This window comes from Glossina fuscipes, unplaced genomic scaffold (assembly GCF_014805625.2).
Source record: "Glossina fuscipes isolate IAEA_lab_2018 unplaced genomic scaffold, Yale_Gfus_2 0, whole genome shotgun sequence".
Taxonomy (NCBI): Eukaryota; Metazoa; Arthropoda; class Insecta; order Diptera; family Glossinidae; genus Glossina; species Glossina fuscipes.
The window spans coordinates 26,221,488-26,237,573 of record NW_023998414.1 but is presented as its reverse complement, the minus strand read 5'-3'; the positions used below and the strand labels follow the sequence as shown (position 1 = coordinate 26,237,573).

Sequence of the window (16,086 nt, the reverse complement as noted above, 5' to 3'; positions counted from 1 at the left end):
TATGCTACTATCTTGCTTGCTACTATCGCATTCAATGTTTCAACTATCCATTTAGTATTTCGCTTTTACTACAGTACTATCATGCTATGCTGCTGTCACATTAAGTATTTCGCGCTTGCTATGCCACAATCACATTAGAATTTTTTTATCCTTTAGATATTTCGCCTTTGCTATTCTGCTACCAGATTAGATATTTCGCTCTTACTATGCTATTTTCAGATTGAATTTTGATTATCCTTAGGTCTTAGCTATTACATATATTGAGTTGATTATGAGCGCGCTATGTTTTTTGTCAATCTCTTCTATTACCTATGAAGTGTCGAATATAAAATAGAAATTAAATTGGACCACGTAACAAGCAGCGGAGGAAAAAAAGAAGAGGAGAATAAGTAGTGATTATCTATTATTGAAATGCTGTTTTCTACAATAGTCGCTATATGCTACATGCTCTCGTATATTCTGTAATCAATAGCAAGGAAGTAGCATGAGCATATTCTATTCCGAGTTATAAATGATATGGCGGATGACGTAGTGGTTTTTGCTGATATCGACCAATAATTTCACGCTACTCATTTTGTATTATCTTAGTTTTATCAAGCACTATGTTGCTTTCGCAATAACTACCGTTTCCACATGTGTTCTTATCGACCTGATATATTAAACTCAAGTTCAGGTGTGACCTAAGCTATAAATTCGACCGTAATGCTTGCTTCAGTTGATTCATTTTTATTTTTTTTATTTTTTATTTTTTTAAACTTTTGTCATAAGTTCCTTCTAACGTGAACTATTTCGGCGAGTTTTGGACAATAATAATTTTCGTTTATTTTAAAACATTTGCTTCATAGCCATAATTCTCTTGTAATTGTAACAGACGTGCACTTTTGTACCCTTATAAAAGTTTCATTTATTATATTGTATTTTTGGACAAATAGTTGTTGTTTATTTGCTTAAGGAAAGATTCCGTTAGCAGCTGTAGCTTAGTTAAAAGCATTTTTAGTTGCTATTTATTCGCAAATGTTTCTGTTTAAACGTAATATTTGACAGACGAACTTTATTTTAAATTGAAAATCATATAAAATTCTTTAAGTAGCATTGTGAAGACACTGTTAGTTATATAGCGTTGTTAAAATCTCTTATATACGTCACTTCAACTCAATGCATATTTGAATTGAAAATTGCTCTCACAAGTGCAGGCGTGTTGGCTCAGTCGATCGCGATAATTTTTACTTTCGTCAGCCGGGCTTGGGAAATATTTTTACCGAGTTTGAGACGACTATTACTTAATCTCTAAGATTTATGTATATTGTAGGCGTAGTTGTAGGCGAATTAATATCGTCATAAAATTTGATTTTTCCATAACAAGCTAAGAGTGCCTAGAGCAAGTGCTACCGTCCTATTTCAATTTGTGATCCCGTGAATAGGCCAAGAGCAAACGACAGCTAAACAAAGTCGTAAGAAGATAAAAAAGTTTCCAGATGCTGTAAACGGAGGGACTAATCTAGTTAGAAAAAAAAAAAAAAAAAATGGAAGGAAAATTGAATTCGCGTAAACTGCAAAAAATTGATAAAAAAACCTAGACTCTTCTGTTGACTTAGGGCGTGAAGTGAGGGGAGACCGCCCAATTCAACTTTATTTATCAACGCATTTTTTTTAAACGAACAAACGCCACCTAAAATACGGTGCAGTGTTCGTAGTCACCACATGGTTTGGTCCGAGCTTTTTTCCCTGATGAGATGATAATACAAAATAATAGCCGCTACTGGCCACTTCTGTAAAATACTGTGTATGGCGCAACCATTTCAACTCATCCAATTCATCCAATTTTGTTGTTCCAGCCATCAAATGGTGACACGTTGCATTTGTTCCAATGTGAGTAAACGTTCATTTCTTATGATCGAAATAATGAGTGCATTGACCTTTGATATGTTTAAGCGATGTCCGCTACCCTCTGTAGCATCACTTTTCGATTGTCGCGTATAATTTTCAGGTGTTTTTTTGATTTCTCCTGATGTAATCTTGAATGCCTTCTCCTTATCGTTGACCTTGATCCAGTCCCATTTCAAATCAATAAAGTACCGATATGTTATTGTTTTTTTGGCATCATATATAGCACTTTTTAAGTCAATGCATCAAAACATAACGTTTTTTACTCTATCCAATAATAGTCGAATTTTTCCGCAGCTTAAGAAATGGAAAAAGTAGTGTCACAAAAGTCGCTGCAACAAGTAAACAAATGAGCGAAACGACATGACATTTTTATAGGAGTCGTTTAAGTGCTGTTACTTTCTTAAAGTAATAGGGACTTCTACAGTCCGGGACTTATTGACCAATATGTATTATATGAAATTTTAGTCGTCTTTTCCAGTTGTTACCGTTTCTATAAGCGTACGAAGAAGACACAGGCTAACATATTTGTTCTCTGTTGATCTACAAATGAATTTTTGGTATTTTTTCTTAAAATTCCAATTTATTGAATGTTTGCTAGTTAGAAAGCGTTATAATTGCTGTAGTTGCCATCATTATCTATGATCTTTTGCCATTTATCGGGTACTTTGTCGCCGCGATAGGAACTTTGTGGTTTCCAGACAAAATATTTATCGAGCTTTCTTCGGATATGTTCAATTTGTGTGAACCGCTGACGTGTTAGTTTTGACCGATCAATATCTTAAGGAGACAGGCCGTAAGAGTTTCAAATTTCCAGCCCAAGTTGAATATCACTTTCCTGGTTGTTTACGATGCCGATGAACGGACGTATGCGAGTTTTCATCGTTTTCAAAACTACAATGTTTTGGCAGAGATCTCGCCAAAAACATCCAGTGCCGTAGATAACATCGATAGTTTTAAATTTTGATATACGCAAGATACAAGAATGCTTGCAAGTAATTGAAACTTAAATCTTATCAACGCCAACGCCTAAAAATTAAAAATTTCGGGCCAACTGAACGCAACAAGTAGATTTCGTGAAACGACAAAAATTCAATATCGAAAATTTATTTGTAGGACTGCAAGTGTCCTGAATATTATATAGATATAGTTGGACCATAATTAATAATATTAATAATATTTCTATATTGGAGTGCGTGCCCTGTGTATTTTTGATTATTAGAAAGTGAGCAATGATCCCCTTAAAGCAGGCGGATAAACGACTAAACAAAGTTGATAAGCTTAAAGAATGTTAGGTGGACCTGAAATAAATTAATAAATTTGTGTAGTAAAAATTCGTGTTTCTTACCTACAAATAAATTTTCATTATTCTGAGTCTTTGTTGCATTACTATTTCTGACTAACAACGAATTGACAATAGGAAAATTGCTCTCGAATGCCAGCGTGTTTACGTTACAACTCAATGAATTAAGTGAACGTTTGTATTCCGATTTTATTAATTCTCTCAATACGAAAACTGGCAGACGGTAGACTTGACGAGACTGAGTCACAGCTCAATCGCAATTACATTTTTTATACTACCTTCTCCGAAGTAAATTGATGTCCGTATAATACGTAATGTAACGACTCAATGGATTCAATCTTAAGTAGGAGAGTACATGTTGAGCGAGAACGAAGAGATGAGAGCAAAATAGTGATGGTGCAAATAAATGGGAAAATGGAGAGAGGGATTTAATGCATTCAATCATTGCATTCGTCGTTGGCCTCAATCCGTATCCTGTAATTAGTGTTTGCACTTACTTTCGAATCTTCGTATCTGATTTGATAGGAGAGAAAAGACACAAAATTTTTATTGTATTTTTATATGCATTCTTTAATTTATGTATTTTATTAAATTTGATTTTTATTTAGGTTTTGCATTTAATGGGACTTTTACAATATTTTTAAGATACATAAATTCTATTTACTCTAATTAACTTATTACAATACCATGTATTATCATAATTAGACGATTGGTTTTTGAAATTATTAAATGGCTTAATTAGCCTTACAAGAAATCTTTCTTCTATTTTCATTATTATTTTTTCTCTCTTTTAAGATATATAGTATTAAATATACAAAACTATATAATTAGCATTCTTTTCTATAAAATATTTTTTTATACATTTTTTGATTAAATAATGTGAACAGAAGTGAAAAAATTATATCCGTTATGGAAAGAGTGTTGGACAAACAGTCCTTAAAAAAAAGCTTTTCCTTATCTAATTATTTATTTATTTATTTTTTTTTTTCTTTACGGATGTCTTGGATCTCTTTTAACATTTTCTTTAAGATATTATCAGTTTTGTTTAAGGGCCGATCATTTCAATTTTCACAAATCTTAGCACAACGATATTAGCTGCGTAGCTTAGCTCGTTTGTGATTAAAATTTTTTAAAATGAAAAATTGATATTTACCATGGGACGCTTAACGCTGCTAATATTGCAAATACGTAAACGAAACGGCCGGACGAATAAAAGGCTGAAAGGCAGATAAGCATCGCTTAGGGTGTCTGAAGCACGTTGGTCTGTATATTTGGTCAAAAGCTTGTTGTACGAAGATGTCTAATATCTCGGTCTACTTATCGGATCGGAGCACTGAAAAATACACTTTCCACATTTTGAGTTTTTACAACTATCCCGTTAGGATTCGATTAGTAATTTGTCGCATTTTTTCCCTTTAGATATCAGAGTTGCACTATAATAATGGCAATAAACCTTGCAACTTGACGATTTTTTTATATAATCGGCAACAAAACAAAATTAGAAACAAAATTTTTCAATTAATAAATAATTAAAATAAATTAAAAAAAAAAAGAAAAATTAAGCAAATAAATCTTATTCTTGTAAGAATGAATTTTGTTTATCCATTGCCCATAGCTCAATTCATCGCGAATGCCGCGATCGAAGCATTCCATGCATTCAATATATATATATATATATATATATATATAATGTACGAAGAAGAAATGAAGTTTGCAGCATTTTATTATAAAATCTTTCAAGAATTATTTTATATATATATATATATATATGAGATAGTTAGTTGAATAATCTTAGATGACTGAGAAATTTCGTTTTCGAGCGATTATCACAAAGTGCTAAGAAAACTTTTAGTTGGGTTAAATGGGCGAAAACAATTAAAAGTAGAGATTTTAAACTAACAGATTGTAAAGCATATTTAATATATTATGATTATAAGCTCATTTGTAATGACAGATAGATAGAATGAATTGTGATTAAAACTAACTGAGTTAACTCAAATATCAATTTATTATATGCTTTTAAATATATATTATACGCTCTTCTAATCTGGAAATTTGTACTCGAAACTTATCTAACGTATGTACAAGTCTTTAATTAAATTTTGTTGTTGTTCTTCTTCGTCTTGTTGCTTTTTCTCCTTATTTTTTTTTCATTTTTTTCTTTTTTTGGGTTTTTTTTTTTTTTTTTTTTTGTTAATTTTTTTTCCTACTATTTTCAAAAGCCTCTAAAATGAATCATTTTTAAAAACCAGTTGTTAATGATAAAAGCTAAAAAACTATGATGCTTAATCTAAACTATGATCTAATCATGCTTGCGATGTTGATAAAAATATTTACATATATATATCTACAGTATTTTTATCCATTATAAAACATCTGAAACTGTAATATTTTAAGAATTTTAATTAATAATTTTATATTATTTTAAATTTTTTTTTTTTAAATTTTCATTTTCATATTTACATTCACACAAATTTGAACTGCTTACGGTGTAATTTGAAAAATTATATTAAAACATGAATTATGAAAATTTTTTACAAGAACTCTCCTTTTTTATCTATTAATTTTATTTTATACGTTATATACACACCACCTTAGTAGAGCAAATTTTTTGCTATCCATTTATGATACTCATTCAAATGTATTTATCACTTGAAGGACTTTTTGAGCAATCGCTTTATATTGCAAATGGATTAATTCTTTTTTGTTCTATTCAATAATTGATCTGTTTGGCTTTAGCGTACATGCTTTTGAACTGATACTCTTAAGTTTTTCAAATGGTTCGATCTGTCTTGCATTGGCATCGCAGAAAGTCAAAAAGTTTTTTAAAATTACATTTATTTTGTCCGCGAATATAATTAACATTTTTATAAAATGTCATTGCTTGACACGAATACACAGTTATTTGCATTTTTAATTCTTTTTATTTATAAATCTAAATAAATTCGCGTTGAGGAAATGTTTAAGAAATGATGCCTTAGCTAGGCTCGCAATAATAAAAATGCGTTAGTTGCTCTTACAAAGAAACAAACATGTTTGCAACTATTTTCAAATGCAGGAAATAGCATAGTAGTGAAAATTAAAGCAACCAGTCATTAATCAATGCCTTGACATTTTCAAGAACTTTTTTTTCATTTAAATTATTTGAATACAGCCGCGTTGCCTACACGTATATAGAGGTCCGAACGATCGTGGCAAACAAACTGTAGACTTATCCCTTCTATTAAAACTGATTTCATTATTTCTTGTTTTTACTAGAAATGATTATTTATGTAAGCCTCAATATCGGAAAATAATAATTATATTTTCGGACGGACGTAATATAAATTATAATAAATTTGATTTTTCTAAAACTGTTTACTATCGCCGAGTTAATAAAGAAGTTGAATGAGCTGCGTTCAGTTACTTTGGGTAGTGGGTTTTTGCGATTCGCTTCAAAGCGAATAAAGATCTCTTAGTTGCTTTATTTTTTAATATTTTTACACAAAATTATTTCTTTGCATTTCTGCCGCAAGATGAAATGATTTTCAATTTCGTATTTGCATTAATAATCGAAAGACTCGCTTCAAAGAAAATTATTTTTATAATTAAATCATCACAACTACTTTATCATTCGTTTCTAACATCTTACACCTGGGTCCCATAATACTAGAGTGATACGAACTCACCGCCGCTATCTCCATTTTTGCAGTTTTGTATTGTTGTTGTTATAGTTTGAGTGTTGACTTGAGTTTTTGTTGTTGTTATTTGGCAGTCTTGTGTTTTGTTTGCGTGTTGCGCCTTGGAGGCGGGTGTTTTGGTAAGTGGCAAGCCTTCGTTAAATAAGGTTTCACTTTCGAGACGTTCTTCGTCAGGCAACGAAAGTACCGAATTACCGCTGGCTGTAATCCGTCGACCCATGTTGTCGTATTTGAGGCAAGAAGTTTGATTACTTAAGGTTTTATTTAATGGTCGTAGGGGTGTAGCATCCAGTGGTGGGGTTGAAGAAGAAGAAGTTGAATTTACTTGCAGGGCATTACTCAAACAACTGGTGCAGTGGTTGGTGGAAGTGGCATTTGGTTGCTGTTGCTGTACGTGATGGCATTTTTCGCGTAAAATTGTGGGCGGTGGTGGGGGTGGTGGCAAGCTTAATACACCGCTCGTTCGTCTCTCTTGATAACCTTGACTGTAACTGGTATCTAAATTGTGATAGGAAACAATTTCTTCATGCGGATACAAGTTGGTTTGTTGCAGCGGTTGCGGATGTGGCTGATGTTGAAGCGATGAGTCCTTCTTTAGTATACCACGTCTTTGGCTATGGCGGGGCAATGTAGCATAAGAACTTAAATTTGAATTTGTTCTCGCTGAGTTGCCCTGAGAAGTCGGAGAATTCAGTGATGTTTCCACGTTTTTATTGGCATTGGTTCCAGCTTGACTTATAGCCACCGTAGACATATCAGGTAAATGCTTGGATACATTAAGTAAATCCGGATACATGTTAATGTCAGCAGCGTCTAGCATATCCTGAGTAACCGAAACACTTATAAATATATTTCCATATGCTGGATTTGGTACCATGTTGGAGCAAAACTCTGGCGGTGGTGGAAAGACGCCGACATTTAAAGGAAATTCTTCGGGTATTTGATTAGGATGAGATCCTGCAACCGATACTGCGGAGGCCAAAGAGGTGGGTATACCCACCACACTACATGAACCATCAGCCGTTGCCATTAATTGCTGTTGTTGCCGATTCGCGATACCCATGACTCCTGTTCCGCTAGTAGGTGGCATATGTGCGTGATGTGATTGCTGTTGATGATTAAACTGATGATGGCCACCAGAATTGCTAGTGTTCATCAGCATACCGTGATGGCCATGAGCACCAGATCTATGATTTTCCACCGAATGTATTTCAATGGGCTCAAAACCTATCACCGACTCAGTTTTACTCATTGTTGTTGTGCTATGGTTGTTGTCCAAACAGCTATCGCCTCTATCATTGGTCGTAGTAGTTATGCTTAGATCCAATAATTTCTTTTCCTGATCGTTGAAACTTACGCTGGGTTTAACACCTGGCTTTCGCGGATGCCTGCGTTGACGGGTGGTGCGCTTACACAAGCATACCACAAACGAGATTAATATCAGTAAGAAAACTGTTCCAAACGTTCCCATAATCAAGCCAAAATACCAAAATGTCTCTGGGGTCTTGACTAATACATGCTGCACAATTTCTGTCAGATAGATGCTAATATTTTGAGAACCCACTCCTACGATATTAGTAGCCGTGCATACATAGGTGCCCGCATCCAGGCTGGTCATGTTAAACACTGTTAAATTGCTCCATAATTTATCGGATGCTATACTTTCCGCTTCAAAAATAACGTTATCGTTATCGAGTAGCTTGCCGTTGAGTTCCCAAGAAACATCGGGCAAAGGATCTCCATAAACTAGGCAACTAAATGTGGTATTGCTTCCAATTTCTATATTCTGAACATCTTCATTATTAAATATTTCGACTTTGGGTGGACAGCCGTAGAGTTCTTCTTTCACCTGATCCCAGGGTTTGTCCTTCTGCGCTGGCGGCCCCTTACATAGTAAAGTAATACTATTCAATTTACTGCTTATATACCAGGTTCGAAATTTTCTTAATTTACAATTGCACTGCCATGGATTCTCATCCAACACCAAAGTCTTTAAATTGGTCATGTGTTGGAAAACATATTCACTCAAACTCTCAAGCAGATTATTTTTCAAATATAAAAATTCCAATAAATTCAAATTTGCTAATGCCATAGCATCAATATAAGATATTAGACAGTCATGTATATCCAAAGTTCTAAGATGTGGCAAAATGGGAAATTGATACGCCACTAACTTCTTCAATGGATTGCCATTCAAATAAAGAATTCTTAAACGATCATTACCCATAAAAGTACCCTTGTCTAACGTTTCAATGCGATTATCGGATAAATCGATTTCCACAAGTATTTTAAGATCTTTAAACGCTTCCTTATGCACATATTGCACCTCGGATTTCTTTAAATAAATGCGTTGCAAATTCATTAGACCCAAATTGATGAATTCCTCACGATTCAAATATGGTATATGATTGTCGTTTAGCACCAGCACTTGCAGCTCCGTACTGAGTGTCGTAGGTATAGTAGTAAGTTGTAGCGAACTGCATATTGCCGATTTTTTACCGTTGGTCCATTTACAGGTACAATTCGAGGCACAACTTTGTGACCAATCATCAGCTAATACTGCGGGCACATATAAAATAAGCATCAAACCGAATTGAAGCGCTAGAGTGACTGCGAAGTGGAAAAGAAAAAATACGAAAATTCATAACTACGTAAAATAATTATACGATTGGTAGAAATCCAAGAAATCCATTAAACATTTACAATAAAATACAATTTGGGAAATTTGAGAGCCCGAAGGGCTTGAAAGTTCAATTTAAATGAAAGCTTAAACTATTGAAATTAGAAATGGGGAGCGGCCGTAACGCGGCATGTGAACGAAATGTCTAACAGACAGTTCTAGTACTAGAGAAATGATTTGCTTTAGATCAGCATTAACTTGTAAGAGCTCAAGCTTTCAAATGCAAGCTTGTGTTCCCGTGAACTTTAAAAAATCAGTATTCTTCTACCTGCAGAACAATGCAAGAAATATTTTTATTTTACTTTTATTATTATTATTATTCTCTCTCTGTCTTTCCCTTTCCCTTTATGTTTATTTCGTTCTTCGCGCCACAATATATGTGCGTAACTTACCTGTCAAGTAAATTGCTATACAATTTATTTTCATATTGTTAACATTCGCACATCCGAATCCTGAGGTCATTCAAGCGTAAACTATACTGCGAACGCTAACCCGACAAAAACAGTAGTAGCAGTAGCAATGACAACGGCAACAGGAGCAGCAGTGGCGGCAGCAAAAGTGACAACAAAAGGCCGGTTACTAATGTTCAGTACCTGTGAGCATGTAAGAGCATAAAATACGTAGTAGTAACATATTGTGAAACAACAAAATTATTATTGATGGTATACATACGAGCATATAGGTGCAGACTGGGAATGGACAAGCACGGGTGTCGAAACGTATTTATATAGAAATCTATTTTGATTATCTTTGTAGTTATATTATAAAGTTTGCCGGTGAATACAAGAGGCAACACGACGAGATAGATAGAGGAGTTGTTACGCTTACTTGCTGACAATAACAACAGCAAAATAGTATAAGTGCTGCCAATAATAATAATAATAATAATAATAATAATAAGGATGATGACAATGATGATGATGATGATGATGATGATGACGATGATGATGATAATGACGACGATGACAACTGAAATAACAAGTGCTGATGATTATGCTTTGCAATATGTAGTTGTTGCTGCTGTTGTTGTTATTTTTATTGTTGTTGTTAAATGTTCTGAGACTGATAGAGCGTAATAAGCACAGATGGCGTAGATAGATAGATAGATAGGCAGGCAGACGCTCGATACTAAGTTAATAAATATTTTGTCCGTATAATTCTTCTTCTTTCTTATTTTCTTGTGTACAAATGCACACTTCCCTTTTAGCCCACCGTGTGACTGTTCGATGAAAAACAAATGTTGATCTCCTTGTTTTCAATCTTATTATAATTCTGTTTATTCTTCTTTTGCTTCTTTTCTCTTTTTGTTCTACTCTTTGTTAACTATCGGTACGTGTAAACGTGCGTGTGTCTTTCATAGTTACTCTTAGATATTCTATTATTTTTCTATTTATTGATTGCAACAAATGTTGTTAACTCGATGTTTATATAATACAACAACACAACGTTTTTCTTGCCTATAATACGGGATGTGACACAATGCATAAAACAAATTCACACACGCAATATATAAGTGATTGTGTGCATTGACAAGCAGGCACTGCTGGCAATCCGACTATTGTTGCAGTTGCCTTTAAAATGTGTAAAGCGTAAATAAATATGAAATTGTTTTGCTCTCAATGGAATTGTAAGGATTTCTGTGTGTATATTTACGCTTGTGTGAGAAAGATTTTTTTGTTTTATTTTTAATGTTTTTTTTTTGTGTTGTTTTTTGTTTTTGTTTTTTTTTTTTTTGTGTTCTTATCCTGACAATTGTTCACTAGTGACCAGTTAGTCTTATTTTTATCATTATAAACTGTTTGCTGTTCTCTCGCAATGTTTTTTGTTTTTGTTTTTTTTTTTTTGTTGTTGTTTTGTTTTTCTATTTATAAATATCTTTACTGAGTTGTTCGCTTTCGTTCACTTTAGTAGTAAATTATATTTCATACATTTTGACACCTCTCTGTCGCTTCGTTTTTCTGTGCACATGTTGTTCGTGCTGCGTTCAAATTAAATTGAATTGAATTGCGTTGTCCGTATATTCAGTTCCATTTCATTTTAGCTCTTTTCAAATATATTTCGCTGACTATGTTTTTTAAACATGTTGTTGCAGATTTTTTTTTTTTTCTTTTTTTATAAATTTTTTTTTGTCTCTTTCTTTCTAGGTGTAGTTGTTGCCATTATCTTTATATCTCATTTTCGTCCTCGGCGTTCTCATGCATTGTGTGTGAACAATTTGTGGCTTTCGTTTTTCTTTTTATTGTTATTTATTTATATATCTAAGTGTGTATGTATGTGAGGGCTTTTTATTGTGACAATAATGAAAGCGCACGCATACATAAATCCTGCATTATTATATCTTTTTTTCTTTTATTCCTTTTTTGTTTTTTTTTTTTTTTTTTTGTTTCATAAAATTTACTATTTTATGTCCAAGTTAAAATATTTTTAATCTCGTTGGAACGTGTTGTTTGTGGCACCGTTATCATCAACTGTAAAAATAAGATGTGATAACATTTCATTTACTTTTTTTATTTCATATTATTATTATTATTATTATTATTATTATTATTATTATTATTATTGTTATTGTTATTATTATTATTACTATTATTATTTATATATATATTTGCAATAAAACAAAATGTATAAAAATATATGCAACATAAGCATATAGTACTTTTTATATATAGTCTCAAAGCCGATTTAATATTGTAAAACATTGTTTCACAATTCCCTCCATCAATATAGACATATAAGGTAAAGTAAACAATAGTAACTCAGTATATCAGTATATATAAATGATCAGCATACGATTCTGGTTTTAAGTCTACAGCATTTAAAATTGCATTAGAAAAGTGAGACTGGACAGACATGTAACAAGTTATTGGATGAATTCGGAAAATTAGTTCTGAAACCATCTTGAATGATAAAGGCAAACAAATCGTTACATGATTTTGGAAATAAACACGACAAAATGCACGGCTGCTTAGGCTGCGCCTTCTCCATTGTACGGCAATTCCGTGATATTTGTTCAATATTTCAAGAGATCGCCTAGACTTAAACAAGATCATTGCTGAAGGGCGATAGGACATCGCGTGTTTTCAATTTTTCCTTTTTGTTTTTTTTTGTTTTGATTCGCATAGAAGATCGATTGTAGGCGTAGTCAAATTTTAAATTCGTTGAAAATATTTGATTTATTAAACATAATTATTTAAGAGTACGTGGCCGCGCGAAAGTTTACTCATTCACGCTACAACATTCGTTGTTGTGATCCGAATTCTTTAATAAGGAATTGAAAAAAAAAAAAAAAAAAACGCAGTGTAAAGGAACAGCACATATACGAAATTTAAAATTCACGCTTAACACTCACGTGTTATTATTCGACTAACTAAGACAATATTCAGGATTTCGTGCAGTCGAAAGTTTCGCATCTAAATAAAAATTACGCACATACCCTTATTGTGCGCTCACGTTCCGATCTTTTTAACAAAGCAAACTTATCAGCAAATCCTTAAAAGTTTTTTTCAAATTTTCTTTCTTTCTGTTGCGGTCACATATGCTAACCACCCTTAGCCGTATTAGGCGTTGCGAAGAGTAAACGACTGCTTCTCCATATCGTAATATTTTCGTTTGAAAAATGCTTGAGTGAAGAGCATATTACGCGGAAAGTTTGCCTATGATTGAAACTTATCGATTATGTGATAATCATAGGATCAGCTTGTCGTAGAACATCAATCTGTTCTATTCTACGCAAGCGCTTGATGAGATATCCAGGAAATTGCTAATTAGGACATCAGTAGATCGCAAATATTAAGGAGAAATAATTTCATATTCTTTAACGAGTCCGATATTGAGAAATTGAAAAGCTCATCGTTATATCTCAATTAGTGTAGCCTTATGAAGATCGAATTTTTAGAGCAAGAAATCATAAAGCCGACGAGTCAATAATGACAATTACTAACTTAACTAGGAGGGAAGCCGTCGCTTTCCAATTGAAGGACGGGCTAACAGCAACATTCCTAAGAATAACGAGCAGGAATTGCTTCCGAATTAATTCTACTGAATCCACGTAAATTCTGTTGGAAAAAAAACCACGCGACGAATGTCGCATATTCAATATTGATCACACCACAATCATGCTTGTAATATATGGATCATCAAGATCCCTCGATCATCGTTTAATAAAGAACAGCACAGTCGTTGCTTTATTAATGGTAAGCTGATGACTACGTAAATTAAAACGTACGTGACAGCACAATCCCTTAATCTATGAATCTTCTCTATCTATGAAGTATAAGAGCATCGTCTGAGAGGAAAAGCTTACCTTGCAATATACTCCTCTTCTCTGAACTGACCTCAAAAAAGAATGAGTCTCTTCCAACTTTCCTTATAAAAAACCATCTGTCCTTAGGAAGCCTTCAATTATATTTAAATTTATGTTAGTTACCTTAGCTTCATTGGTAGAACAGTTGAATGGATATGAGGTAAAGAGCTATAATTAGTGCCTCTTCCAAGAAATTGAAAGTATGTGATGAGATGATTTTTACTTTAATTATAAACTTGTGTCTGTGCAATTATAAATTATCTTAATATTTTCTCTCTGTCATTTTGCAACATATAAAGTGGAAAACGAAGTGCGATTCTCTCACTGACATGTACAGCAAAAGCGGCTTACTTTAGCGTAACATTGCAAGGAAAGAGAATCAGAAAAAATATGTAAAGGTGGCAGACCACTTTTATGCTCCGGAGATTGCAAATTAATTGTAAAGCATAATAAAGGATTGATTAAGCAATTTGTCTGTAACACACATTTCAATACTTAAAGTGTGCACGCGTCCTTCTCAAATCGTAATTTTCAACATTTTTTACTTAAATTTTTTGCCCAATTTCTTTATAACTAACACTGTAAAGAGAAGCGTGCAGGGGATGTTTAGTAAATTAATTTTCAAAAAGAATTCAACGCAAAAATCAATATCTTTCAAAATCTCTACGTGTTTCTCTGACCTTCGACATCTCCTCTCAAAGTGTTTCTCCAAGTGTTTCTCTAACGGTCGGCATATCGATTAAATGACATTTTATTTTTTAGACGCAACTTGCCGGTAAAGATAAATTTGCGGTTTCCACTATGGACCATAGAGTCCACTAAAGTGAAGATGTCTTTCGAGTGTAGCTGCATTGCTGCAAATCTATTCTTTTTTTTTTCATATATATATATATATAAAAATAGTCATTCCATTTAATGCTTATAGTTGCAAAAGGAAAACATAGATTAATTTGCTATAATATAAAAACATTATAAGTAAGAATAGTATAGTTAGGCAAGCCCGACAATTAAATACTCTACACGAACTCGCCTAGTACGATTGTTCGCTCGTTTTAGTGAAAGTACACCAAAATTTACTCATTATTTTTACGCAACGACATACCTCTCATGAAAGTCCGCATATAGGCGGATGCCCAAAAATTCACATGACCTCATCCAAACTCAAATTACTTGCTGAAAATTTTACTATTCTAAAGTTTCCTGATTAGGAGAAAACTGGAAATTGTAATTTCTCTTCATATAAGGGCTTTCTTTCCTTGATAGCCCCTATATACGTTCGGCTCTAACAAATGTGATTCAAATTCTCTGCGGTTATGCTTTCCGAAAAGCCTCACTATTCATGCGAAATCTTACATGGGCTGGCGTGGAAGGAGACTTATGTGGTCATGTTTTATATCATGAATCAATTTTCATCATAAAACTTTAACAACACCTTTGGCATATAACGATTTTCATATCCTGAGAATGCTGTTAGGCTGTGCTATCCGAAAAACTGGAAAAATAAGCCTGTGTGTTCGAAATTCGCTAAGATTGACTTCTTTTTCAATGTGCTCTAATCAGTCATCATTTTGATCATGATATACATATATACATGTAAAGATTCAGTCTTCGCAGGAATGGTTATATGAGAGGGGTATTCAAAAAATTAACCCACCAGAATCAGTTTTTTCATATCAAGTCAGAACCTTGACGTACTACTACTCAGCGAATTTTGTCGAAAAATTTTGAGAATTGCAACCTTTTTTCACGTGACGACTTTTCAATATAAGACGGTCTATGGGGAGTGGTTGAAAAAGTGCACCGATGCAAAATATGTTCAGTAACGTTTGTCGTTGGGCGAAAACAGGTCAGCGACTTGAGTAGATTGAGCACAAAAATATATGGACAGACAGCAGTCGGAAAGACGGGCAGAAAGATTTTAGAAAATTATTTTGAATCGATCGGTATAATAAAAACGGGGGGTATCTTAAGCCCTTCTGTGTGTTACGTATATCCAAACAAACTTAATATACTCTGTAGCATAAGTTGTGTCGGATGTAATGAAAGAAAAAATATATTAGTTGGCGCAACAGATCTTCCCGTTTGGACAATGTTTTATGTTTGCGTTGACTGCTGCGTAGTCTCGTTTATTTCAACGATAAAACGCGAAGAAATAAAAAAAAATAAATAAATATTAAACCGCCTCCCTCTCTCTCTCTCTCTCTCTCTCTCTCTCTCTCTCTCTCTCTCTATACAA

General features: G+C 33.4%; 1 protein-coding gene across 4 annotated transcripts in view; it reads right to left on the bottom strand.

The window, feature by feature from the left end:
* Window positions 1–5,379: 5,379 nt before the first annotated feature.
* The window catches only part of LOC119638523, a 216,257-nt gene continuing 205,550 nt past the window's right edge, over window positions 5,380–16,086 (bottom strand). For 2 of the 4 annotated variants that reach the window (XM_038035385.1, XM_038035395.1), the window contains exons 3-4: window positions 9,940–10,140; window positions 5,380–9,477 (exon numbers count right to left, since the gene is read on the bottom strand). In XM_038035385.1, coding sequence (XP_037891313.1) covers window positions 6,836–9,477; window positions 9,940–10,009 — 2,712 coding nt within the window. In that variant the 5' untranslated portion in view covers window positions 10,010–10,140 and the 3' untranslated portion in view covers window positions 5,380–6,835. Of the gene's footprint in view, window positions 9,478–9,939; window positions 10,442–16,086 lie in introns of those variants that run through there. The other 2 variants (XM_038035366.1, XM_038035375.1) reach the window with 2 other exon arrangements.